The sequence below is a fragment of the Octodon degus genome, unplaced genomic scaffold, assembly GCF_000260255.1.
Source record: "Octodon degus isolate 3935 unplaced genomic scaffold, OctDeg1.0 scaffold00010, whole genome shotgun sequence".
Lineage (NCBI taxonomy): Eukaryota > Metazoa > Chordata > Mammalia > Rodentia > Octodontidae > Octodon > Octodon degus.
In genome coordinates this window covers 27,465,432-27,490,684 of record NW_004524586.1, presented here as the reverse complement: position 1 = coordinate 27,490,684, position 25,253 = coordinate 27,465,432, and the positions used below count along the sequence as shown (strand labels likewise).

The 25,253-nt window shown below is 35.5% G+C and overlaps 1 protein-coding gene and 1 pseudogene across 2 annotated transcripts in view; both read right to left on the bottom strand.

The window, feature by feature from the left end:
• Positions 1-25,253, bottom strand: part of Pdzd8 (PDZ domain containing 8) — a 104,322-nt gene that overhangs the window by 7,065 nt on the left and 72,004 nt on the right. The window contains exon 3 of the mRNA XM_004625643.2: positions 20,394-20,496. Within this exon, the coding sequence (XP_004625700.1) occupies positions 20,394-20,496 (103 nt within the window). The remainder of the gene's footprint in view (positions 1-20,393; positions 20,497-25,253) is intronic.
• Positions 12,687-13,605, bottom strand: LOC105741392 (annotated as a pseudogene). The gene has a single exon (XR_001116992.2). The product of XR_001116992.2 is annotated as a 40S ribosomal protein S2 pseudogene (transcript).

Below are 25,253 nucleotides of genomic sequence, written 5' to 3'. Positions count from 1 at the left end.
CCACTTCCAGGGCTGGGGAAATAGCTCAGTGGTATAAGCACTGGTCTGATAAACACAAGATCTTGAGTTTGATCCCTGGTACCACCAAAAAAAAAAAAAAAAAAAAAAAAAAAAAAAAAAAAAGCCACTTCCAATTATATTATGTAGAACTGTTAATATCTTGTATTTTCTAAAGTATAAACACAAAATTGACCATTATCAGGGCTGGCCAGATAGCTCAGCAGGCTAAAGTGCCTGCTTAAGCAGATGCAGCGACTGGGGTTCGATCCCCAGTGTGCTATGCTGGCCCCATCCCTGGGGTGCATTGAGACTGGATTGAAACTGAGCATGGTGGCATGAGCTTGTAATCCCAGCGTTTGGGAGGCTGAAAACAGGAGAATTAGTATGAGTCCAATCTATGTAGTGAGATCCTGTACTTAAAAAAAAAAAAATTGACCAGTATCTTAAAAACTGATACTGTGGATATAAACTGACACAAATTCTGAGTTTTTCTTTCTTCACAGATAATGGGAATAACCTATGCCAGTAAAATGTGCGTTAAAGCTCACTTTTTATGGAATATAGTTGGCTTGGTTGGTTAAAGGAGGATGTATGTAGGTTATATGTAAATATCAAGGAGTTTCAAATAAAAACCTTGAACATCTAGAGATTCTGGTATCTAAATGTGGGAGGTAGTGTGTTTGTGGGGTTACCAAACCTCTATAGACACTTAAGTAAAGATGGTTCAGTTGAATTTTCTTTTGGGGAAAAAAAAACTACAATTACATTTTAGTAAGAGTTGCCTTGTTAACAAGATTCTAATTTACCAAGACATTTTCCTCCAAACAAAGGTCATGTCATCTAATTCATCAAGAATATGTGTAATATTAACATAATCTGTCATTTTTATTTACTTATGTTTTGTATGTATTTATTACAGGATCTCAGTATACAGCTTAGTCTCATAGTGATCTTCCTGTTTTCAGCCTCCCAAATGCTGGGATTACAGGCACAAGCCACCACACCTGGTGGCAATCACCATCTCAGCATGCCCCAGGGGCGGGGCCGGCATAGCATGGCATGCCAGGGATCAGACCCTGGCCCTGTGTCTGCCTAAACAGACTCTTTAATCCACTGAGCTATTATAATCTGTTACTTTAAAAAGAAACATGCTACCTATACACATTCAAATCACTAATTACATTTAAAAATTAAATAAATCAGACACACATGCTTAAATACATTGCTTCTCTTATATGAAAAAATCCAAAATATGAAGAGCAAAATAAAAGTTAGATAATAGGACATAGGGAGATAGATCTTTCTCAAATAGGAAGAGGATCAACAAATGGGAGCAAGGGGGCAGGTGCCTGGTCCCACCATTTGAGAATTTAGGCAGACTCTGGGCAGCCCACAGGATTCTGGTGAGCTTCGACCCATAAGCCCTAGTGCTTGCAGGCACAGAGCTTGTGCTGGTGCTTGTTCCCACCATTAGAGAACTTAGTGGCCCACAGGATTCTGGTGAGTCGTCATGAGACCCATGGGCCCCAGGGCACAGGTGTGGCAGTAGTGCTAGAGCCCGGCCCAACTATCTGAGAAGTTAGGAAGATGCCAGGCAGCTGCAGGATCCTGGTGAATCCAGCCCATGTCTAGCACCTGCACAGAAGCTTTGTTGAGCACCACCAGTCACCCTCACCAGTAGTGAGAGCGTTGGTGAATCCTAACCTGTCCCCTCCACTGGAATAAGACCTTATTGACCCACCACTCTTCCTTCCACCCTGCTGAGCCAGGTGATCACTGGGAGCTTTAAAAATGCCATAACACAGGAACAAAAGGTAATCTCAATCCTCCAGTCTACCCAGAACAAATCAAAGACACAAGGATATAGAAGAATGTGGAAGTAACACACCTGAAATTTCTGAAATGACTGCAACTGAAGTAAAGAAACAAGTCCATCAGGCTATAAAAGATATGGGATCAGAAATAATCTCCCAGGTCAAAAAAGAAATGACAACAATTGTGAAAGAACTGTCCAGCACAGCTAAAGAAAGACAAAAAAATAAAGGGGAATAGAAAAATATGGAAACACTGAATGAACAATACAGGAAAGAATTAGAAACTATGAAACAGATTCAAACAGATATTCAGGAAATTAAGAATTCCATTGAAGTGCTGGCCAGATAGCTCAGTGGACTAAAGCCCCTGCTTAGGCAGAGCACAGTGGCCAAGGTTTGTTCCCTGGTGTGCTGTGCTGGCTCTGTCCCCAAGGCACGCTGAGACTTGATTGAGACTGGGCGTGGTAGCATGCACCTGTAATCCCAGCACTTGGAGGCTGAAAACAGGAGAATCACTATGAGTCTGATTTACATAGACCCTGTACACCCTGTAGACCCTGTCCTAAATTCATAAAAAGAAAAAAAAAATTCCATTGAAAGCTGGCAAAACCACTTGAACAAAACTGAAGATAGACTTTCAGACCTTGAAGACAGCAGTGCAGCTAATGAATGTAAAAGAAAAGATCTCTTAAAACTAACAAGGAACCAGGAAATAACAATTAAGCAGTTACAAGATAATGCAAAGAAAACAATATAAGAATAACAGGTGTTAATGAAACAGCAAGAATCAGCACAAATGACATAAAAAGACTATTTGCAGAATAGCAGAAAATTTTCCAAACATGAGAAAGTAATCTCACATACAGTTAAGTATGCATACTTAACAATTCACATACAGTAAGTATGCATATAGAATTCAAATACTATAATCAAAATAAATCTACACCTAGACACAATAATCAAGATCCCACAGATTCAGCAAAAGAATAGAATATTAAAAGCTGTTAGAAACAGATCACCTACAATGGAAAGCTGATCAGAAGCATGGCAGATTTCTCAACACAAGCCATCAAATCAAAAAGAGTGAAGTATTTGAGGTCCTGAAAGAAAATAATTTCCAATCCAGACTGATGAACCCTGCAAAACTGTCAAGTTCAATGGTGACGTAAGACTCTTCTATGACTAAGAACTGAAGAAATCCATGACCACAAAACCAACCCTACAAAGAGTACTGATATATATCCTAGAAAGAGACAGAAACAACCACAGATTCAAGAACAACAGAAAGGAATCATCAAAAACAGCAAGTAGGGCTGGTGAGATGGCTCAGTGGTCTAAAGCACCTACTTAGAACAAGCTTAAGCTAAGTAAAGCACAGGGACCGCGGTTCAATCCCCAAGCACCACATGCCAGCCCGCCCCGCCCTCTGGTGGGCTGAGCTGGCCATACACACACACACAAAATAAATAAACAAATAAATTATTAAAAAAAAAAAACAGCAAGTAATGAAAAAGAGGGGTAAGGTATGGAACCCATAGGAAGATAGTAACATGACAAAGATAAGCCAGTATGTATCAGTTGTAACTATCAAAGTAAATGGCTTCAATTTGCCAATCTAAAGAAACAGACTAGTAAAATGGATTAAGAAACAAAATCCAACAATATGCTGCATGCAAGAAACACATTTAACTCAAAAGGAAATTCACAGACTGAAAGTCAAAGGATAGGAAACAATATTCCATGTGACAGAAACCTAGAAAAAAGCAGGGGTTCCTGACAATATCACCTTTAAACCAAAAATGATTGAAAGAGATCACTACATACTTGTTAGTGGAAAACTGCAAGAGAAAGAGAAAACAATTATAAATACATATGCATCCAATGGAAGAGCACCCATGTACTTGAGATGAATTTTAACAGACATGAAAAATCAAATGAGCAATAACACAATTGTAATGGGGGACTTTAACATGCCACTGTCACAAAGACATGTATCAACTAGGCAAAAAATCAGCGAAGAAATAACAGAACTAAACCAAGCTTGGGAAGAAAAGGACTCAGAAGACTTTTAAAGAGTGTTTTACCCAGCAATGACAGAATACATGTTCTTCTCAGCTGCACATGGGCACTATGAAAGAGAAATTAGGGAAACCACACCTTTCACAATAACATCCAAACACATGAAATACTTAGGGATCAACCTCACAAGGACATAAAAGATCTATACTATGAAAATTATGGTACTTTAAATAAAAGATTTTTAACAAAAGAAGGGGATACAGATGAACGTCCATTTTGTATCTGTGTATTCAAAGTGGTTACGATAGATATATAGTTATGTTCTCTTAATGAATAGACTGATTTGTTTTAATGGCGTTTGTAAATAGAATATTATGTCCGCATCTTGTACAGTAATTAACCACTAGAAAGAATGAATTCAATGTGTTGATTATTGAAACTGTCCTACCAATTTGATTTGATACTGTCTCATTGCTATTTGTTTCTCAATAAAACTATGGAAAAAAATTTAAAAATAAATAAATAAATAAAAGATTGAAGAGGCTGTGAGAAAATGGAAAAATATTCCATGCTCCTGAATAGGAAGAACCAAGATTGTGAAAATGGCTATATTCCCTAAATTGTTATACAGATTCAATGCAATCCCAATAAAAATATCATTAGTATATCTCAAAGTTAGATAAAACTTTCCTCAAATTCATTTGGAACCAGAAGACACTCAAAATATCAAAATCAATACTGAAGGAAAGGCAGGAGAAACTTGGGAGATTTAATAATCACATTCAGTAACATATCAGGACACCAAGTTAACACTCAAAAATCACTAGCATTTTTGTACACAAACAATGCACCAAGAGAGAAATTAGGGAAAAGCATGCCTTTTACAATAATATCCAAAAAATGAAATACTTAGGAATCAATCTCACAAAGGAAGTAAAAGATTTATATAGTGAAAATAAAGTACTCAGAAAAGAAAGTGAAGAGGATTCCGGAAAATGGAAAGAGTCCTTGCTCCTGGATAGGAAGAACAAACATTGTGAAAATGGCCACATTCCTGAAACAGTTATACAGACTTGATGGCTTTTTTTTTTTTCCTTGTATTTTTAGGGAAGGGTCTATGGGGTGTTCAGGGTCTCACTACTAGACCACACTTGTAGTGATCCAACTGTTTACAAGTGCTGGGATAACAGGCAGGTACCACCACGCCCAGTCTTAACTGCTGACTCAGTGCACCCCAGGAGCGAGGCTCTGTATGGTAGGACCAGGGATCAAACCCCCAACCTCTGTGCCTGCTTGCAGGTGCTTTAATCTGCTGAGCTATTTGGCTGGCCCCTGAACAACTAATCTGAAGATAACACTATGCAATACAACAAATACTGTGAAATTCATATTAGTTTACTGAAATTTTGTATCATTTGTAATTTTTCTATTTTAATATTTTATATTGTTTAAAAATGTTTTAAATTTTTAAAAAGTGAAGGGGAGGGAAGTGGTGAGAAAAAGTAATTAGGATATGTTAATATACAAGTACCAACTCTACACAAAGAATGTACACGTTATATACAACCAACATGTATGAAGAGAAAAAAGGGGATCAAGAGGTAGATGGAGGGGTAAAGGACTGAAGGGAAAAAGTATGAAAGAAGGAATTAAGATGTATTAAGTACATGTACTAACTCCCCATAAGGAATCTAGACTGTATACTACAAACAAGTACAATTAAAAAAAAAAATGAATACCATACAAAAATACTTTTTTTTTTTTTTTTTGGTGGAACCAGGGATTGAACTCAGGCCCTTGCACTTGCCAGGCAAGTGCTTATTCTATTGAGCCATCTCCCCAGCCCCACAAAAATACTTTTTAAAGACTCTCCATGAACTAAAATTATTTTTTAAACAGTGAAAAATATGTAATTGTCTCCCATATTTATGTATCTGTATCTTAAAAGTTACATATAAAATTGTTGGATATACTATATACTATGTATACATTGTAAAACATACTTCCAAATAGAACTTTTAAAGTAACATAAGAATATATATAGAAAAAGAAATCTTAAATAGTTTTTCTGTCTATGGAAGCATGTGGCATACACTCTCTGGAATATATCATGATCAAGATTTTTTAATATATACAAGATCATAGAGAAGAGTAAACTGAATTCTGTTGGAGATCAAAATATATAGTCACAAATTTCTGTAGTCTTTTATGCATGTCTCTTTGCCCTGTAGCTGTACTGAACTTGCCATTTGAGGCATAACAGCAACAAATGTATTCCTTGCCCCTCCCCCCAAAACGTGACAGAGGCAATCTTTTTTTTTTTTTTTTTTTTTTGGTGGAACTGGGGATTGAACTCAGGTCCTTGTCCTTGCCAGGGAAGCGCTTATTCCACTGAGCCATCTCCCCGGCCCCCAACAGAGGCAATCTTGACTTAGTTGAAATTTGTACAACAATATGCTGAATAATAAAGAGACTACACATTCTTTTCAAGTTCTTGAAGAGTGTGGGATGTTGTAAAACAAGGATCAATGAATGTCAAAAAGACTGAATTTATAGGTTTTCTTGTCATAATGTAATTAAGTAACAAATCAGTAATAACTAGGAAGACAAATAGAAAATGAAACAACACACTTTAAAGTAATATACAACTCCAACAAATCACAATGGAAACTGCAAATACTTTCAATGCAACAATGAAAGTAACAACCAAGAGAAGTTTGTGAGATATAACTAAAGTATTGTTTATAAGAAATTTATAGCTTTAAATGTTTACATTAAGGAGAAAAAAAATCTAAAATTAGTGATCTGCATTCCCATCTTAAGGAAATTTAATTCCAAAGCAGAAACAATGAAATAGAAGACAAAACAACAAAGATATCAATGAGGCTGATTTAAGAAAATGATCAGTAAAACGGATTTACCTCTAGGCTAAACTGATTAAGAGGGCAAAAAGAGGGAAGACATACATTACTAAAATCATGAGTAAGAGAGAAAACTATAGATCCTACAGACATTACAGAGTAAGGCGATAGGGTGAACGTTATAGAAGCATTATATGACAACCTAAATGGACTGAAAATTTCCCATGAAGATACAAATGAAAATTCCCTAAAAGACAGAAATCCTGAACACACTTATCAGTTAAATCCATAAAATTCATAACTATCTATCTCCACACAAAAATAATTCCTCCAGGCCTAGAGTGCTTCATTGATGAATTCTTAGAGAAGAAACAATAACAATGTGACCTGAATTTTTTAGCAGCAGAGAAAGAGGGAACACTTTCCAAATCACACATTGTGGCAGATCGAATATCCAACAGCCAATGTTCCAATGATACTAAACCCAGACAAACATAAAACAATAAAAGAGAACTATAGGCTAATATGTGTAACATTCAAACATGAATGAAAAATCAAAGTTCAGGAACATAAGAAAGGATAATCATAACCAAGTGGAGTAGACTCAGGAATTTACGGTTAGTTTACTTATTTTTTGCAGTACCAGGGATTGAACTCATGTGCTTGCCAGGCATGCCCCCATACCACTGAGCTATCTCCCCAGTCCTTCAAGGTGAGTTTGGTAGTGATGAATCAAAGAATATAATTCATCATACTAAAATAATGGAAAAAGTCATATCAGTGTTTCAATAACTATTAGAACAGCTGTCACAAATTATTTATACAAGGAAATTTTTAAACCTGATTATGGGCTCTACAAAAATTTACAAATATCATCAAACTCCAAGGTGAGTCAATGATTTCTTCCTGAATGAGTAACAAGAAAGTACTTTTACTTTTAGCACTTCAACACTTATTAAAGGTTATAGAATGATAAATTTACAAAGGGAAGCATAAAGATTGGGATGGGAGGAGAAAAACTGGCTTTAGAAACATGCCATTTTCTGTCTTCAGATCAGTACTTTAGATAACTTTTTCAGTTCACCTAATTTAATAAAATTGATGAATTTATACGATCCTTAAGTCAATCAAAAAGAGCAACATTTGGACAGCTTTCCCATTTAAATCCTTTCAATCAAATAATGTACTAACAAGATAACTACAGATAACTGGAATGAGGATAAAAGATTAAACCAGATATAAGATGTAAGAATAATGTGCTGAAGAGATTAAAAGCCCACAAAAAATTCAATTTTTTAATTTTATTACTGTTAAAGAGAATATATTTTTATCAAATTTTTGCATGTCATTAAAAAATAAAATATATAGAAAGAACCTTGTCTAAGCTCTCCATCAAAATCAAGCAACTACACTACTGTAAAGCTCGTTTTTAGTTGTCCTAGAGGTGACTTTTTTCTAGATAATATGCATAAATCATCATTCCCTATCAAATTTCAGATAACATGCTGACTTCCTACTACTAACAGATAAGAACATTAGCCTATTTCCCACAAATTATGGCAATTATAGTACTATTTTTGGCTCTATATTACTGTAATCTTAATATACTTACAGTGCAATTTCTTACTCAAGTATAGACAGTACCTATGTTGATAATCACTTTTTTCTCTCTTTATACCTTCTAAATTCTACCAAAGTTGACAACTATTATTTCATTTTGTAAATGTAACTATACTATCAAGGTTGACTATATAAACTAAAAATCAGCAGTGTTTATACTGCTTTATTTAATACAAAGTAGGGTAAGATTACATTTCCTTTTATGTACAGTCTTTTACTTTTCTTGAGAATGGTATGGTGTGAATGTCTCCACCGAAACTCTTGATGTGCTCACTTCAGCAGCATGTATACCAAAGTCGTGCTGAAGTTTAATTACCATCCTGATGGTCTGAAGAGGTGGGAACTTGGTGAGTAGGGCACCAGGACTTTGTCTTCATGAATGGATTAAAGTGGGTTAGTTACAGAGAAAGTGACATCCTCTCAACTCCCTCCTCGTCTCACAGGTGCTCACTGGCCCTACAAGCATGTTAGGATAAACCACAAAGAGACTACAGATGCTTGACTTCCAGCCTCCAGAACCATGAGTCAAACACAGTCTACTGTTTATGAACTATCCAGTCTGTAGTATTCTGCTATCACAGCAGAAAACAGACTAGGAGGATTTTTTTTTTCTTTCAATATTGCTTTTAATTCCAGGATTCAATGTTAACAGGAAATGCTGCTTTTGAGATAGCTTGTAAATTAATCTATTTTTTTATTTGCATATTATTTATTACCTATTTGGAAGAAATTTCTACTTCTTGCTAAAAACAAGCCAATGAAAAACACACAGAAGGAATGATCAGATTAAAAAAAATACTACCCTTTTTCATTCTCCCTACTCCTAGGCAAGTAAAATATGAATTTAATTCGGATGCTAGATTTAAAAAAAAAAAAACCTACTAAAAACATTTCTGGCACATGGTACACAGGAAGCATCTAAATACAGGCTGAAAATTAGGTGAAATTAGGGATCTAAGCCAAGTGTGGTGGCACATGCCTGTAATCCCAGCACTCAGGAGGTAGAGGATCAGTGCAAGTTCTAGACAAAGTGAGCTCAAAACAACCTGAACTGCATAGAGAGACCCTGACTGGGGGAAAAAAAAAAAAAAAAAAAAAAGGAAAGAAAGAAACAAAACAAATTAGGGATCTACTTTTTATATGTTATAATGGTATACAAAATATTCTGGTTTTAAAGGCCGGGGAGATGGCTCAGTGGAATAAGTGCTTCCCTAGCAAGCGCAAGGGCCTGAGTTCAATTCCTGGTTCCTCAAAACAAACAAAAAAACAACCCAAAACCAAAACCAAAACCAAAACCTAAAACCCATCAGACTGAAAATTTTAAGGTAAAATATGATGGGCAGGCAATTGCTGCCTATGACTTTAGGCAATCTCTGAACTTCATTAGTAAAACAGGCTAATAGCCATTTTAGGTACAAATTTTGAAAAGACAATGTTTATTATTGCTATTGTAAGATTTAAAGCAACTGGTCAAAAATAGGGAATTCATACCAGTCTGCTATGAATACAGTATCTAGCTTGAGAAACTAGGTAGACATATTATGAGACAAACAGCAATTCAAGACATTAGAATTTATTACACTGTTCAAACATTAATATGCTTTTACAGAATTAAGATCATGAAGCTAAAACAATTTTACAATTATTTGATTAAGAACCTATCTTAGAAGAAACAAAGATGGTGACTGACATGTCAACATTTAGTAAGGAGAAAATAACCAATTCAAATGTACTATAAATAATATATTTCCAAAGAGTAGTAAATTATATTGCTGCCAGTAAATATCTACTTCTCCGCAAGATTGTAAGTTCCCATCCCACTAGAGTACTTCCTCTATGCAGGGGAACTAAAGACACATCATATTTTGGTATAAATGAAGGAAAAGAAAGCTGGGGAAAAGGAGTAACAGCAGAGGAAAATTACTCCCAGTAGTATAATGAGGCAAATAAAACTAACATGGAATGATTTAACACTGTCCTTTTGATAGCTAAGTGTGAGACGTTTATTTAAAAAATTAATGGTGGTGGCGAAGAATAAAATGTCTGTGATTATAGACAGTCCATTCATGTCACCATTAATAGTATTTCCTTAACCAACTGGCTGTTTTTAAGCTCCACCAGGATTTGGATGTTTTCCTATTCCAAAAGATAAACTATAATTAAAGTTAATGCCCACAGAACTTTTCACTCAAAACCCCTGTAGATGGTGGAAGCTTGCTTTTTATGTTTGTCAGAGAAGAAAGAAAACCTGATTCCCTCATGAGTACCAATGAAAGGTCAAGACTGATGTAGCAGGAAAAGTAAAACAGAAGTTACTTTTGCTGTTCAAACCAAGTCATGACTTATATCCACAGAACATGTGGAAGTTGCAGGTCAAGCTGTGCAAGTCCAAATACGAGTGATGCAAGTTTTACATGAACTCCAGAGCCTAAAACTCTTTAGAGCACAAGGACCTTACTCTTCTCAAGAGTCTGGAGGTATTGTGGTTAGTATCTCAAGAGTGATTAGTTTACAGGGTATCCAAGTAACACTCAAGACAAACATGATGTGCTTTAAGACATGTGAATAAAGTGTGATAGGAATCAAGGGAAGCAAAGACTACCTCTGGGTAAGTGACTGGGAGAGGGCTGCATAAGGATGTGGCATTTGGGTTATGTATCAAGGATAAGACAAATGTGGACAGAGAGTCTAGGAGTTGGACTGGGAGAAGCCATCCTTCTGGGCTATGGAGTAAAATAGTTAAAATAAAGAGATGGTGACAGAGGCACACCAGAAAATTACAATCAACAGGATGACATTAGTTGATAATATACGAGAATGCTCCTACCTTGATTATAACTGTGTATTTTGTTTGAAAAAAAAGTTTCATAAACTCATTATAGAACCCTACATATCTGATTATCTAATAAACAAAACATCTTATATTATGTTAGAATATTATCTTTCAACAACATACACATGCAATTTGCAACATCTATTAATATGTATTTAAGTATGTTTCTGAAACCTGTACCCTTTGTAGCATAACTGATACTTTATAAAAGAAAAATAAAATCAGTATTATGCTAAATATCTAGTATATGCTCAGTAGAGACAGCAATATTTTCCAAGTCCTCCCCATCTTTGGGAAAGTGTGAGGAGTCAGGGAGGGAGGGAAAGAGGGAGAAGAGGAGAGAAGGGGAGAGAAACACACACACACACACACACACACACACACACACACACACATTCTTTCTCTCATACAGGCACATGCACGCACACAGAAACTGGCCTAATGATGTTAGTCACCAATTCTAGTTTGTTAGTTTCTAAGATCTGGTTGCACTCCTGCTTAAAAACTCTGCAGAACCTAACCTGCCGTCCTTGCAGGCTAGGAAACACCCTGCTATCCCTAGTATAAGCACCTTTCTTTGCTTTAACTAGTTTTAGTATTTGCTTCTCTCTTATAATTTCTAATATTTGCTTCTCTCTTACAATTTCTAACATCAAGAATTGAGTTAGAGATTGTCAGGAACAATATTTGATTATAATCAAAAGTGCTGCATTTATAAAAATGGAAAGTTACAAATAAATTATAAAGGCAGGATATACTCACTATAGCTTTAGCCTGTGTCAACTTACCTGAAGTCTAATACCCAAATGTAGGTGTATTTAGGGCTTTAGTAGGGCTCAAGTAAAAAGACCATTTCTAGTCCACTGCCCTCCCCCTCAATGTCTAACAATTACCAAGAATTGCTCACACATGCTAACTAAACAGCAATTGCTTGAGTTGAATCACAAAGATCAATATATACAAGACTGTGAACATCCTGCACTTAACGTCACCATAATGTCAGTCACAGGTTGAAAAATTCTAGCTGTATGTGCATCTCTCTTGGAGAAAGCAATTTAATAACAACACAAGATAGATTTTAAGAGCAATCACATACTGACATCCTTTTAGTCTTTCTTGGACCTGGCTGGGATGCCTTATTTTCCCACAGAGGGGAAAACGACATTGATTTTTAATTCTTTCCTAACACAAACATAATTTTATATGATGGGTAAGAAGGGAATGTATTTCAACAATATATCAACATAACTTTTAAAAAAATTATATAAACTGTTCTCTCCTACGAGGCCTTGCATCACCAACTAAACAATAAAAACTTAAGAAAAAAGATTGGTAAGTGAAAGCTCCTAAATTACTATAGCCAGGTATATTTTGAACATGTTTTATTTTTTCTTTGCAGAACCAGGGATTGAGCTTAGGCCCTTGCACTTGTCAGGCAAGCACATATTCTACTGAGCTATCTCCCCAGCTTGAACATGTTTTTTTAAATAAATTTCTGAAAAATACATCTTTTTTTTTTTTTTTTTTTTTTTACAGACGTAATTCATTTTATTTTTGCATAAAAACTCTTTATGTTGTAGCTACTGCTGGAGCTTGAGTCCTCTGGACAGAGACTCTGGTGTGGGTTTTCACAAGATGGTCGTTGAATTCCTGATAGGGAGACTTGGTGAACACAGTCTCTTTCCAGAGATCAGGGGTCAGATAGCTGTAGGTCTTGGAGATGGCATCAAAGGTGGCCTTAGCAAAGTTGCCCAAAGTAGCACTGCAGCCCCTAGCAGAGGTGTAGCAGTCATCAATACCAGCCATCATCAGCAGCTTCTTGGGCACAGGGGCTGAGACAATGCCAGTGCCTCTGGGGGCAGGGATCAGACGCACCAACACAGAGCCACAGCGGCCTGTCACCTTGCAAGGAACAGTGTGGGGCTTGCCGATCTTGTTTCCCCAGTAGCCTCTCCTGACAGGGACAATGGAGAGCTTGGCCAGGATAATGGCCCCACGAATGGCAGTGGCTACTTCCTTGGAACACTTTACACCCAGGCCAACATGACCATTGTAGTCCCCAATGGCGACAAATGCCTTGAACCTGGTCCGCTGGCCAGCACGAGTTTGCTTCTGCACAGGCATGATCTTCAGAACTTCATCCTTGAGAGATGTGCCCAGGAAAAAGTCAATAATCTCGGACTCCTTGATGGGTAAGGAAAAAAGGTAGATTTCCTCCAGGGATTTGATCTTCATGTCTTTGACCAGACGGCCCAGCTTGGTGACCGGAATCCACTCTTTGTCCTCGGCCTTACCGCCGCGAGCTCCGCGGCCTCGGCCCCGGCCCCTGCCTCTGCCGCGCCCGCGACCTCGAAGGCCACTGCCAAAGCCTCCGCGGAAGCCGCCGCGGCCTCCCATGCCTGGGCCCCCAGGGCCTCCGGCCCCTCCCGCTGCACCGGCGTCATCCGCCATTTGGTGTTTCCCAGAAAAAGAAGCTGAAAAATACATCTTGAGAATTATTTCTCAGCTTTTTTTGGTAAAGTAGTATGGAGCAAGAAAAAACATAAAATATAGTAATCAGTATACACATGTACACCAGTATAAAGCTGAATTTTCCACAGACTTTTAAATATAACTATTCCCAGTCCTTTCATCCATTCTATGTATCAACACCTATTCTACCAGAATTCTTAGTACATTACAATAAAAAGAATGTTCACAATGTTTAGAAATACTGATTTCTAAATAATTCTGCCTTCTGATATTTTCAGAAGAATCAATGTTGACTAAAGAAATTTGTTTAATAAAATGGTTTTAAAAAGTTTTTTCATTAACATTTATTTTTTAATATATCAGCTGATAATTTAGTTTTGTACTAGTTTTAAGGGAAACCACCTGTGTTAGTTTGTTTTCTATTGTTGTAACAATGCATGGGCTAATTTACAAAGAGGCCAGGGGGTGCAGCTCAGTGGTAGAGGTCCTGGGTTCCATACCCACACTGAAAAACATTTTTTCTTACAGTTCTGGAGCCTGGCAAGCCCAAGAGGATAGTACTAGTAACTACTGGGGCTTCTGCACTGTGTCACCCATGGCAGAAGTTTGGGGATGGCTGAGAGGTCTTGCCTTTCGTTCCTCCAGTGAGAGAAAAGCTTTTACATTTTTGTAACCTATTAGCTGGGTATTACTTTTTCCTTTGGGGTCTTAGTTTCCTCATAAGTACAATGGAGAGGATAACAGTGCCTAGTCTCATGAGGTGACCAATGAGGATTAAATGATTAATGCACGCATAGTTTTAAAGCTATGATGGGCACTGAGAAACCGTGCATACAGCTTGTAAATGCGAGCTACCCCTGGATAGGACACAGTAGGCAATGAGCTGGGTGCTACTGCAGAACCTCTGATGACCCTTCCTAACACTTTCCTAAATTGTTTATAACCTAGTTCTGCACCCAGCATGTTGTATGACTAAGAAAGTTGGCCAAGTTTTAATGGAAAGGTGCAGCTTTTATGACAAAGTAGACACTGAACAAATCAATTTACCTTGGATCAATTATCTTAAAATGCAAGGTTCAAGGTAACAGAATCTGAAAGCTATGTGTAAGTTTGATGATTATTTCTTCCTAATTTTCTTTCAAAAGTTCTTTAAAAATATTAGCTCAGCAGTAGGTTTTCCCAGTCTGCATAACATCTGGGTTTGATCCCATTATCAGGGGAAATAGAATTTGGATTTTTTTTTTTTTTTAAAGTGTATATAGTACAGAGTCGACAGGGTCTTACTATACAGATCAGACTCATAGTGACCCTCCTGTTCTCAGGAGGATATACATGTCACCATGCCCAGTTGCAATCAAGTCTCAGCATGCCCCAGGGTCAGGACTGGCAAGGCATGCTGGGGATCAAACCCCGGTCGCTGTGCTTGCCTAAGCAGGCGCTTTAATCTGCTGACCTATCTGGTGGGCCCTCTAGAATTCAGATTCTTATCACTACATTACAAAATCTTCTGTTCTCTTATTTGGAAAAAAAATTTTAAAATACAGCCGAAAGACCAAACAAAATGTTCACCTTATAAGTTTGCTCAGAGTTGAAATAACATTGAAAATATAAAACCAAAAAGCAAATATATACAAAATTTGCACCTTTGGACTGTCCTCTGACAGTAACTTATATTCTTATACCTACCTTGTTCAGAATGAGATCCCTTTTCTCCTCTTCATTCATCCTCAGACCTCCTGTCTTTCTAGCTTCCTGTCCCATTCCAAACTCCATTCCCTAAAGTATCCCATACCATTCTGGTTCTATTTTCCATTGTCACCATCCTTATTCAAACTTTCATCACCTTTCACCTCTATTTTAAGTGTTTCCCTTAACTTTACCTATTGCTGCCAGGTTCAATAAACATATTAATTCTATGTGCCAGGTATATTGTGCTAGACATTGCAGAGAATCTCACTTAGTTTTCACAAAACCATGAGAAACACCGAGTCCCACTCTATACAAGAGTTAAGAACTGTGGATGAGATGGGCTTAGGAACTTTGACTAAGGCCCTGGTACCAAGTAGTCCAGTTAAGACTCAAATCTAGCTCCAGATCTCCCAAAAAGTAAGATTCTGATTAGGTCACTTTCATTCTAAAAACCTCTGGAGATCCTACCGTCTTGGAGAATAACAGTCAAACATACTGGCCTAGTATTTTTCCTTCTTCCTCGTATGTCCAGTCTGTCTAGGTTTCTGTCTTACTGGATTATATATCAAACACTCTACCACTGAACACTGTATAATATGATCCAAACTTACTTTTGTCTTGCATAATTTTCCTATGCTACCATAGACTTTAGCCAACTTGGGCAATTCATTATATCCTAAGGAAACCCACATGATCTTACTCTTTCGGTATTTATGCCATGTGTTTCACCTTGAAACACCCTCTTTGCCCTCTCAGTATGTTATATACATAATGAAGGTTAGCTCAAATGTCACTTCCTTAATATATCCTTTTCAATTTTCATGTCACTGGAAGCTCATGGTACTTTATTTTGAAAATTTTACCACATTCATATGCTAATAGCAGTACTTAAAACACAAAGTAATATTGACTGTAATTTTTCTTGAAGGGATGGATCACAAAATGACCTATTCCTCATACTCACAGAGCCTTACACTGAAGGGACTTAGCTTATATTCCTAAATTTTTATGAGTTTCCACTCTTTCCTCAGCATTTCAAAATCTTACAAAGTAAACTTGAGACAAGAAATTTCATCCCCCATTTTTGACAAAAATGAACTCTGAGATCAGACATTTTTCACAGGATTTGCTTTAATAGGCATTTGGTTTCTTTAAGAAGTTAAATTATATAACATTATATATAAATTCCATTGAGTAAAAATTCCATTGAGTCCCTACTGTATTCACAAATATCAAATTGAACTAAACCAAAGTTTTCATAAAAACTGACATTTTAAAAAAAGCTTTATTTGCTTTAATCTTTCTCTTCCTTTTGATAAGATTAAGATTCTAAATGGCAAATGGTTAAACAGGCATACCCAAATTCTACCTTCAAGGCATCCTGTCTTAAATAAACACACTAAAATACCAACTCTGAGGCATCTGGCCTAATATATTTATAAGCTTGTCTGTCTCAGATATTCTTTGAAATTACAGTTCTTTAGGAAGCTCTTCTAAATTCTTTGTATGAACATTCAACAATACATGGATCAATCTGGATGCTGTAGATTCATTTGCTATCATTTATAATGACATACTAATTTCTCCAAAATTAAAAAGGCCAGCACAAAGTTTTAGGGCATACCTACTCATTTTATTTTTGCTACACTAAACTCCACAAAGAGTAAAAAGTTCTTTTGATGTTTTAGAATGTCAGAAATAAAACACACCATTAGGTACTACAGTTATAAAATAAAATTCTTACTACAAAAGCGAGGCGTATCACAAAAGTAAATTTCATTTTCTGAATTTTCTTACCCTAAAGATTTTGTTTGGTTAAAACAGAGCACAACTAGCCCCAACAGAAGAAAGGAGACTAGTGTGTAATTAAAAGTGATGCTGAAACTCTGAAAGTCCAGGAGAAAATGTGCTAAGGGCACTTGAAGTCTGATGGCCAGACAGTCAGGATCAATCTCCACAGAAACATCCATTGAATACCCACAGCAAAAATAATCATGGTACCTGTTGTACTGTCAGATATTACTAGATACAACACTGATAAAAATGTATCATACAAACCTAAGTATAAAATTTCAACTGAGAACAACTATTTACGAGAAGTTTTCTGTTAGTTAGGAAAGGCTTCCAATAGGAAACGATGACTGGTCTATCAGTCTGGCTATGCTAAGAAAGAAAAAACACCTAAATACTCAGAGTGGGCAGGGTATGGTGGCACATGGCCTGTTGTAATCCAGCATACAGGAGGCTGAGGAAGGAGGACTGCTGCAAGTTTGTGGCTAGCCTGGATTATGTAGTGAGTTCAAGGCCAGCCTGGACTACATAAGGAAATCCTGTCTCAAACAAAACAACAAGAAGTCTGGGGCTTTAAAGCAGGTTTGGTGTTTGAAACTTATATATTAGTAACAGTAAGAGGTTACCACCAACCTTGGGCTAGAATGACAGAGAAAGGATGAAGAGCTGGAACATCAAATATTGATTATTGTATTTATTTACTTAGTATTCAATTTATTATTGTTAAAGAACAAACAAAACCACCCATTACTCATTTTATTGTATGAGCTCTTTTATTCTGCAATGAGCTGAGCAGATCCCTGACCTGAGTGCCCAAGATTGCTCCAAACTTTCCTTGTATTTAAGTTTTTTCTAAAATGGGTTCTAAGCTGTCTATATGTTAAATGATTCTTTTCATTTTTCTTTTGTATCCCAATTAAAAAGTTCTCTTAAAAATAAAAAGCCATCAAATAAATCTGAGGGTTTTTGTGTGTGTGTGTGTGTGGGGGGGGGTGGCTACCAGAAAGTCATTCATAATTCCCCTTTCTCTTGTTTCTATTTCTAAAAAACTAACTTCACTCTTTTTCTTTAAAGATGGACACTTTAAGATGCATTAGACAACCTTACAACAGTAACAAGAAAGCCCTATTTATTAAGGAAGATAGAGGAGGAAACCATGTTCCTGCATTATAATATTTAATGCTTTAAAAACTTAAAGTACATTAAAGTGTGAAAGAAATTAAGTTTCTTTTTATCCTTCATGTTTATCACCATTAGTGGCCCAAATTTATCAAACAAATTACAATATTTAAAAAATGGCTTTAAATCCGAAAACTGTATTTATACCAATAGCTTCTAAACTCATCAAATAATTTAGCACCCTCTTTTCAATGATGCTCTATGTTTTATTTAAATTTATAACATATCCCAAATTATCAAATTCTATTGTTTAATGTTTTATGTTGTTTTGAAACACACGTTAATTCTCCTTAAAGTTATTACAGTCTGATATATATAATTTAATGTCTACAGACATTGGCTGTGGACATTTTCAACACCAGATATAATTAGTAACCTAGAAGTATTGAAAACTATTTATGACAGATGCTAAGATTTAAAATAATGATTTGAGATTAAAGTATTACTAATCTTAGCTATAAATTATTATTAAAGCTGTCTAATCTCATACCTTTACAAATATAATAAATGTAATAAAGGCCAATAGCAATGGCCAGTCATGATCAATTCAAAGTAATACCAAAAATTTACTCTGACAAAACAATAACTTTTTCCAGGAAGAAGGAAATCTTTCTTAAAACATCTACTTTGATTATGTCATCATCGTAAGAGCTTGTATCCTTCTAGTTCTATTTCTCCCCACTTCCCCCTCCTCATCAAAATTAATGTTTATTCTAACAGAATTTTACACTGTCTAATTTTTTTTTTTTTTCTTTTTAAGACAAGATCTTCCTGCATAGTTTAGTCTGGGCTTGAGTTCACTATGTAGCCCAGGCTGGCCTCAAACTTGCAGTGATCCTGCTGCCTCAGTATTCCGAATGCTGGGATTACAGGTGTGTACCACCACACCTGGCTGCCCAAATTTTATGTAAAGATATTCACATTAGTTACTACACAGAGAAACTTAAATCAATTTAAAAGTCAAGGGGAAATTTATAAAAATATTTCACAGCTCCCCATTAAAGATTTAGCAACATTTTAACTACTGCTCCAAAATAATAAAAATATATTTATACTAAAAGAATTACTGTTTAGCAGAAATACTTATACTAAAAATATTACCATTTAGCAGAAATTCAAATTTAATTGAATGCCCTGTATTAGTGGCCTTCCCAATTACCAGCAGATCTAGAGCCTACTTTGTCATGATCCTGTTTTTTTCATGGTATTTGTCAATCCCTAGAAATATGCTTGCTCACTATTTTTGCTACTAGATTATGGCTACCTTCTCTCCCTCCTATAGTGCATAGTGCACTCCCTCCTACCTAACTCACACGTCTTTCCCATGTTAGTGCTGAGGAATATGGTCTTTCTCAGTTACTTTTTCCTTGTTGCTGGGACAAAATACCTGACATGTAAAATTAAGGAAGGAAAGGTTTATTTAGCTCACAGTTAGTGGAGGTTTCAGTACATACTTGGTTGGCTCCAAGGCAGAGAGGCATGTGGTAGAGGGCAGCAGTTCACGGTGGTGGAAACAGCAAAGAGCAAGGGAGGAGCCTTAGCTGTGGCAAGCCTCTCTTCCTCTCTTATATTATATTCAGGCTATCAGCCCAGTGTGGATGTAGCACTCACGCCCATAACCCCAGCATTGGATCATCACGAATTAATCATGAACTCTAGAAGCTGCCCTAGTGACTGTATGAGGCTTTGGGGAGACAACTAGACACAAATCATAACATGGTCTCTTCTTGTCTTGAATTTTTCTTTTCCCAGCATCTAAAACTCTACCTAGCACAAAATAAATGTTCAAGAAATATCTCCTGAATAAATAACACTCTGGATTCACAAGCTTTTTAAGGTGTTTATTAAAATTTATTTTCTTTTAATTTCATAACTGAAACACATTTAACATTCTAGAAGGAAAACTTGTCAGATTGTTTATTATGTAGGTATTCTGAATATCAATTAGTTTCATGAGCTTTATTTTATTACAAATGTTGTATAGTCAAAAAGACCAATAAATAAGATCTGTTCATAACTAATGACCAGAAATAACTCTAGGACTATATAAATATTAATAAAAGCATGATTACAGAATATTTTATACAGATGTACAACTACGCAAATCTGTCTTACCGTCTTAATAGAACTTCTTTGTTTTTCTTCCCAAACACTACTGCTCAATTCAAGTGTACAGTGAATATTTGCCTCTCTGTCATAGGATCCAAAAATGAGTAACCTATAGTATAAAAATAAAACAGGGAAAGTATTATAGATATTAATTTTTTGTTCTCATCATTAGTATAAGAAATAATATATTACTCTATTACTATTATGGTTTTAGGAACAGAAAAATATTCAATGAAATATTTGGTACACCCTCTAGTAGAAAAGTGAAGCTAAAATTAGTGAAGATTAGAGGGTGTTTTGTTTTCAGCAGCAAAGTCAAACATTCAAACTAGTGTATGCTCATAAGGTAAAGAAATAGAACAAATCTATATAGTAAGCAAGAGATAGAGATTTTCAAAAGACTGTCAACCATTTTAAGAATGATGCATATAATATTATCCCTGTAAAAATTAAACACACAGAAATATAGTATAACCACCTTCCCCACATACCCTAATTTCCTTTCTTTTTTTTTGCGGAACCAGGGATTGAACTCAGGCCCTTGCGCTTGCCAGAGAAGCGCTTATTCCACTGAGCCATCTCCCAGGCCCTACCCTAATTTTCTAATGTGACCATAGGCAAACTTTAATTTTCTAAAGCCAGCACCCTTCTCCTCTAGAAAATTCTGTAAAAATATTTACCTCTCAGTGCTTTCATGACAGTGAAACAAAATATACACAAGATATTTAACAGTGCCTAGCAAACAGTAAGTGCTTAATAAATATGTTATTCCTATCATCCTGCAATAATTGCTAAGGAATAATGGCATTGCATAATATTATTGTTTAATATAAAGTTCTAATAAGTACACGAGAGGTTCAATTCTGAGATAAAAGTTTTGGGTTTTTTTTTTTTGTAATTTTTAGTAAGGGTCTACAGGCCTACAGGGTCTCACTACGTAGATTGGACTCATAGTGATCTGCCTATGTTCAGCCTCCCAAGAGCCAAGATTACAGGGGTGCGCCACCACACCCAATCTCAATAGACACCTCAGTGTGCCTTGGGAGGTGGGGTCAGCATGGCACCCAGGAATCGAACTCCAGCCACTGTGCCTGCCTAAGCAGGCACTTTAATCTGCTGAGCTATTTGGCCGGCCCTTAAAAGTTTTTACCACTAAAGAAACAAAAAGTTACACATCTGTCCAACTTCTTACATCATCTATTTTCAGAATTGGACTGTAATCTGCCAATTTAAAACCAAGTTTGAGAATAACTTTAACACTAATCAACATTTACTCATTACTTGATCTCTACACAAAGATCATGGGTAGGAGTGACACTGAAAGAAAAGTGGAGAAAATACACTTAAAATTCTGAGAAAAAAGTGTCTTAAATTTGGAGATTTCAAGAAAATCATGTTCACACATCATAAACTGGCAACAAATACTGAGAAGCCTGAATAAACTCATAAGAAAAAAAAGATTACTATATTTATATAATTCTTAAGAGTTTCAAAATGAATTTTAAACTCAGAGCTTAACAATCTATTAACAAAAAGAAGGCAGGGCAAATACAATAAGAGAATTTATAATTTAAAACTCTCAAGCTAACAATACCAGAATTTTCATTAATAAAGCTCTGCTGCCACCATCTGTTCAAAGACTAAACTACCTGAGGGCCTTTGCTGACCTGCGGAGAAAGCTGGGTAGCAGTGACGGCTCTGATTCTTGATAAGTGCTTCAGAGTTAGGGGTGAGAAAACAATTTTCTCTAAGGTAAGAAAAAAATTCTCTCTAAAGTCACAGGCTATTTCATACTTTTTATGTTTCTGTTTTGTTTTGTTTTTTTTTGTATCAGGAATCAAACTCACAACCTCTTGCTTGCTAGGTAGACACTGTGTAGCTGTGCTTTGTCCCTGGCTTTATAGTCCTTAAGGGCATTTAAAATTATTCTTAAAAACAGAAGAAATTATTCTTACCACAGAAGATAACCAAAATTAACCTAATGGCCACAGGCCTAAAAAAGCTATAGTTATGAAACTTACAAGAAACAAAACCGTATTTTTTTTTTTAACATGAATGAATCAACTGTTGCACAGGACACCAAAACCAAGCAGTTAATATGCTTTTGATTTGTTTTCATCTCCTTTTTTCAATTGTTTGTAGTTTTTCTCTTAATTTCCTATAAATTTCTTTCTTTCTTTCTTTCTTTCTTTCTTTCTTTCTTTCTTTCTTTCTTCCACTTTTACATGCATACATCTGATAATATGAATAAATGGCTGGAATATAACACTATGTATTACAACAAATACTGTGAAATTCATATTACTTAAGTGAAAATCTGTATCATGTGTAATTTTTGGTTTCAATTCTAATTTGTACTCTCTTTAAAAAATAAAAATAAAATTAAAAAAACCCACAAGAACGAAGAAAACCAGATAATTAAAATTTCATACACAGAATGAGAGAAAATATATTCAAATCTCATGTTTGAAAATAGCCTAATAGCCAAAAAACATAAATTCTTACTACTAACAATAAAATGTCACAATTTTAAAAGAAGAAAAGGAAGGCATTTCTCCAAAGACATGTAAAGGAACAATAAGCACATGAAAAGACACTAAATATCATTAGTTATCAGGATAGTACAAATCCAAACTACTTTAAACGCATTAGAATGGCTATAATAAAGATCAGCAAGTATTCACTGATGAGGATATCAGAAATTAATCCCCAAACAATGCTAGTAGGAATGTAAAATAGTGTAGTCACTTTGGAAAATTCTTGGGGAGTTGCTTAAAAGTTAATAGAATTAACATGACAAGCAACTCTACTCTCAGATATACAAGCAAAAGAAATGAAAGTCTATATTTTCATAAAATTTGCACATATTTAGTCACAAAAACATTATTCATAATGACCAAAAATGTTACCAATTCAAATGTCCATCAAATGACAAATAGGTTAATTAAAATGTGGCAGATTCATACAATGGAATATTTGGCAATGAAATGAAATAAAGTACTAGAGCATGTTGTAATATGTATGAGCCTTGATAAAATTAAGTCAAAGAAGCTCAAGGAATACATGATTCCATTTATGTGACTTGTTTGAAATAGAAAAATCTATAGAGACAGAACACAGATCAGTGTATAAAATGAACTTATGGAAGGTCACTGTTTTTTTTTTTCCAGAACCAGGGATTGAACTCAGGCCCTTGCACTTGCCAGGGAAGCGCTTATTCTACTGAGCCACTCCGTGGCCCCAAGGCCACTGTTTTTGACTGAGCACCTGCAGTATCCCCAAACACAACAGACTAATCCAAAATGGAGTTGTTCCTGTGAAACAGAACATAATCAAACTGAAATATTTAAGGAAATATACAGATCCTGAAACACACCAGTTTTTCCTAAAAAACAGATTTAAGTCCACCTGAGGAAATGCATTAAGAAATCCCTTTTGTTTTAACATTCACAAAAAAAAGTAACCTGAAAATTATCGATCACCCTGTCACTGTCCCATTTCTTTGTTCTTAACGTACAAATCCCAAGTTCTGCTACTACCCAGGGGAAGTAATCATGATCTTTTGTAGAATGGATGCTATGCTGATCTGTACACTGAAAATAAATGCCAATTGTGTCTATAAATTTGTCCCATTTTTGTTTTCTGGGCTCTGGTTATGTAAAGCTGGAAGAACTACAGAATGGGGACTGCAAGCTAGTAGATAGGTGGCTTTCTTTGAGAAAGATGAAATATTCTACAATTAGATTGTGATGACGGTTGCTAAACCTGTAAATACAATAAAAAACAGTGAACCATATACTTTAAATGAGTTGTAGAAAATAAATTGTGTGGTAACAATAAAGAATTGTATCATAACAGTTGGGTTTACTACTTTTATGAAAATATTTTGACAAGATTATAGATTTCAGTAAGATATAAAAATGACCTTTTCCTGACAACAGACATTTGAGGCACAATAAATTTCAAATTAAAATCATTACAAATGTTAAAAATAATATCACAAATATTTAATCTTTTCATTCTTAAGAAACAGTGAAAATTTAAAGCATACATAAAACAGTATTTGTCCTCTCAAAAAGTCTTGATGGGAGACAAATATCCCTTAAAGTTGATTTTATTTTTGCATTGATATTGACCATAATATTGGTCCAATTATTATGAGTATGGCTAAGTATCACTTATCCATAATGTTTGGGACATAAAAACTTTAGACTTTTTTTTTTTTTCTTCAGATTTTGGAAGATTTGCAAATAATTGGCTTTAATCACCTAGGCTCAGGTATTGTTACAGCAATTGAAAACCAATTAACATAATTTTGCAAAACTATCTGTCAAAACTGCCAAGTCTAAACACAAATTTTGTTTTTAGGGTAGTTTGGATTTTCATATTTGAAATGCTTAGCCTGTATCACCAAAAACATCTGGTTGAGGCAGCAGAAAACACATTACTTCAAATAAGTTTATTTTGTTTTTCAACGATGAAAATATTTTATCTGGTTATTTAGAATTTGGTTTTGCCCTCTAATTACATAGTTTTCACTAATTGATTCTAGATCAGTTTCTGATCATCACAACACTACAAAATAACATTCACTTCTTTTTTTTTTTTTTTTTTTTGCATTCTATTGCACTCTTTAGTGACTTTCAAATACTATTATTTGGAAGCAAACAGTATTTTTTTTTTTGGTACCAGGAATTAAACTTGGCACCTTGTGCATACCAGGAAGGCACTTATGCCACTGAGCTGTCTCCTTGTCCCAGCTCAAGGGTTTTCACAAACAAACAGTATTAAGAAGTAAATAATTGTGTAGTAGTAAATAACTACCTCTCCTGATTTTCCATTATTTTACTAATCCATCACTTTATT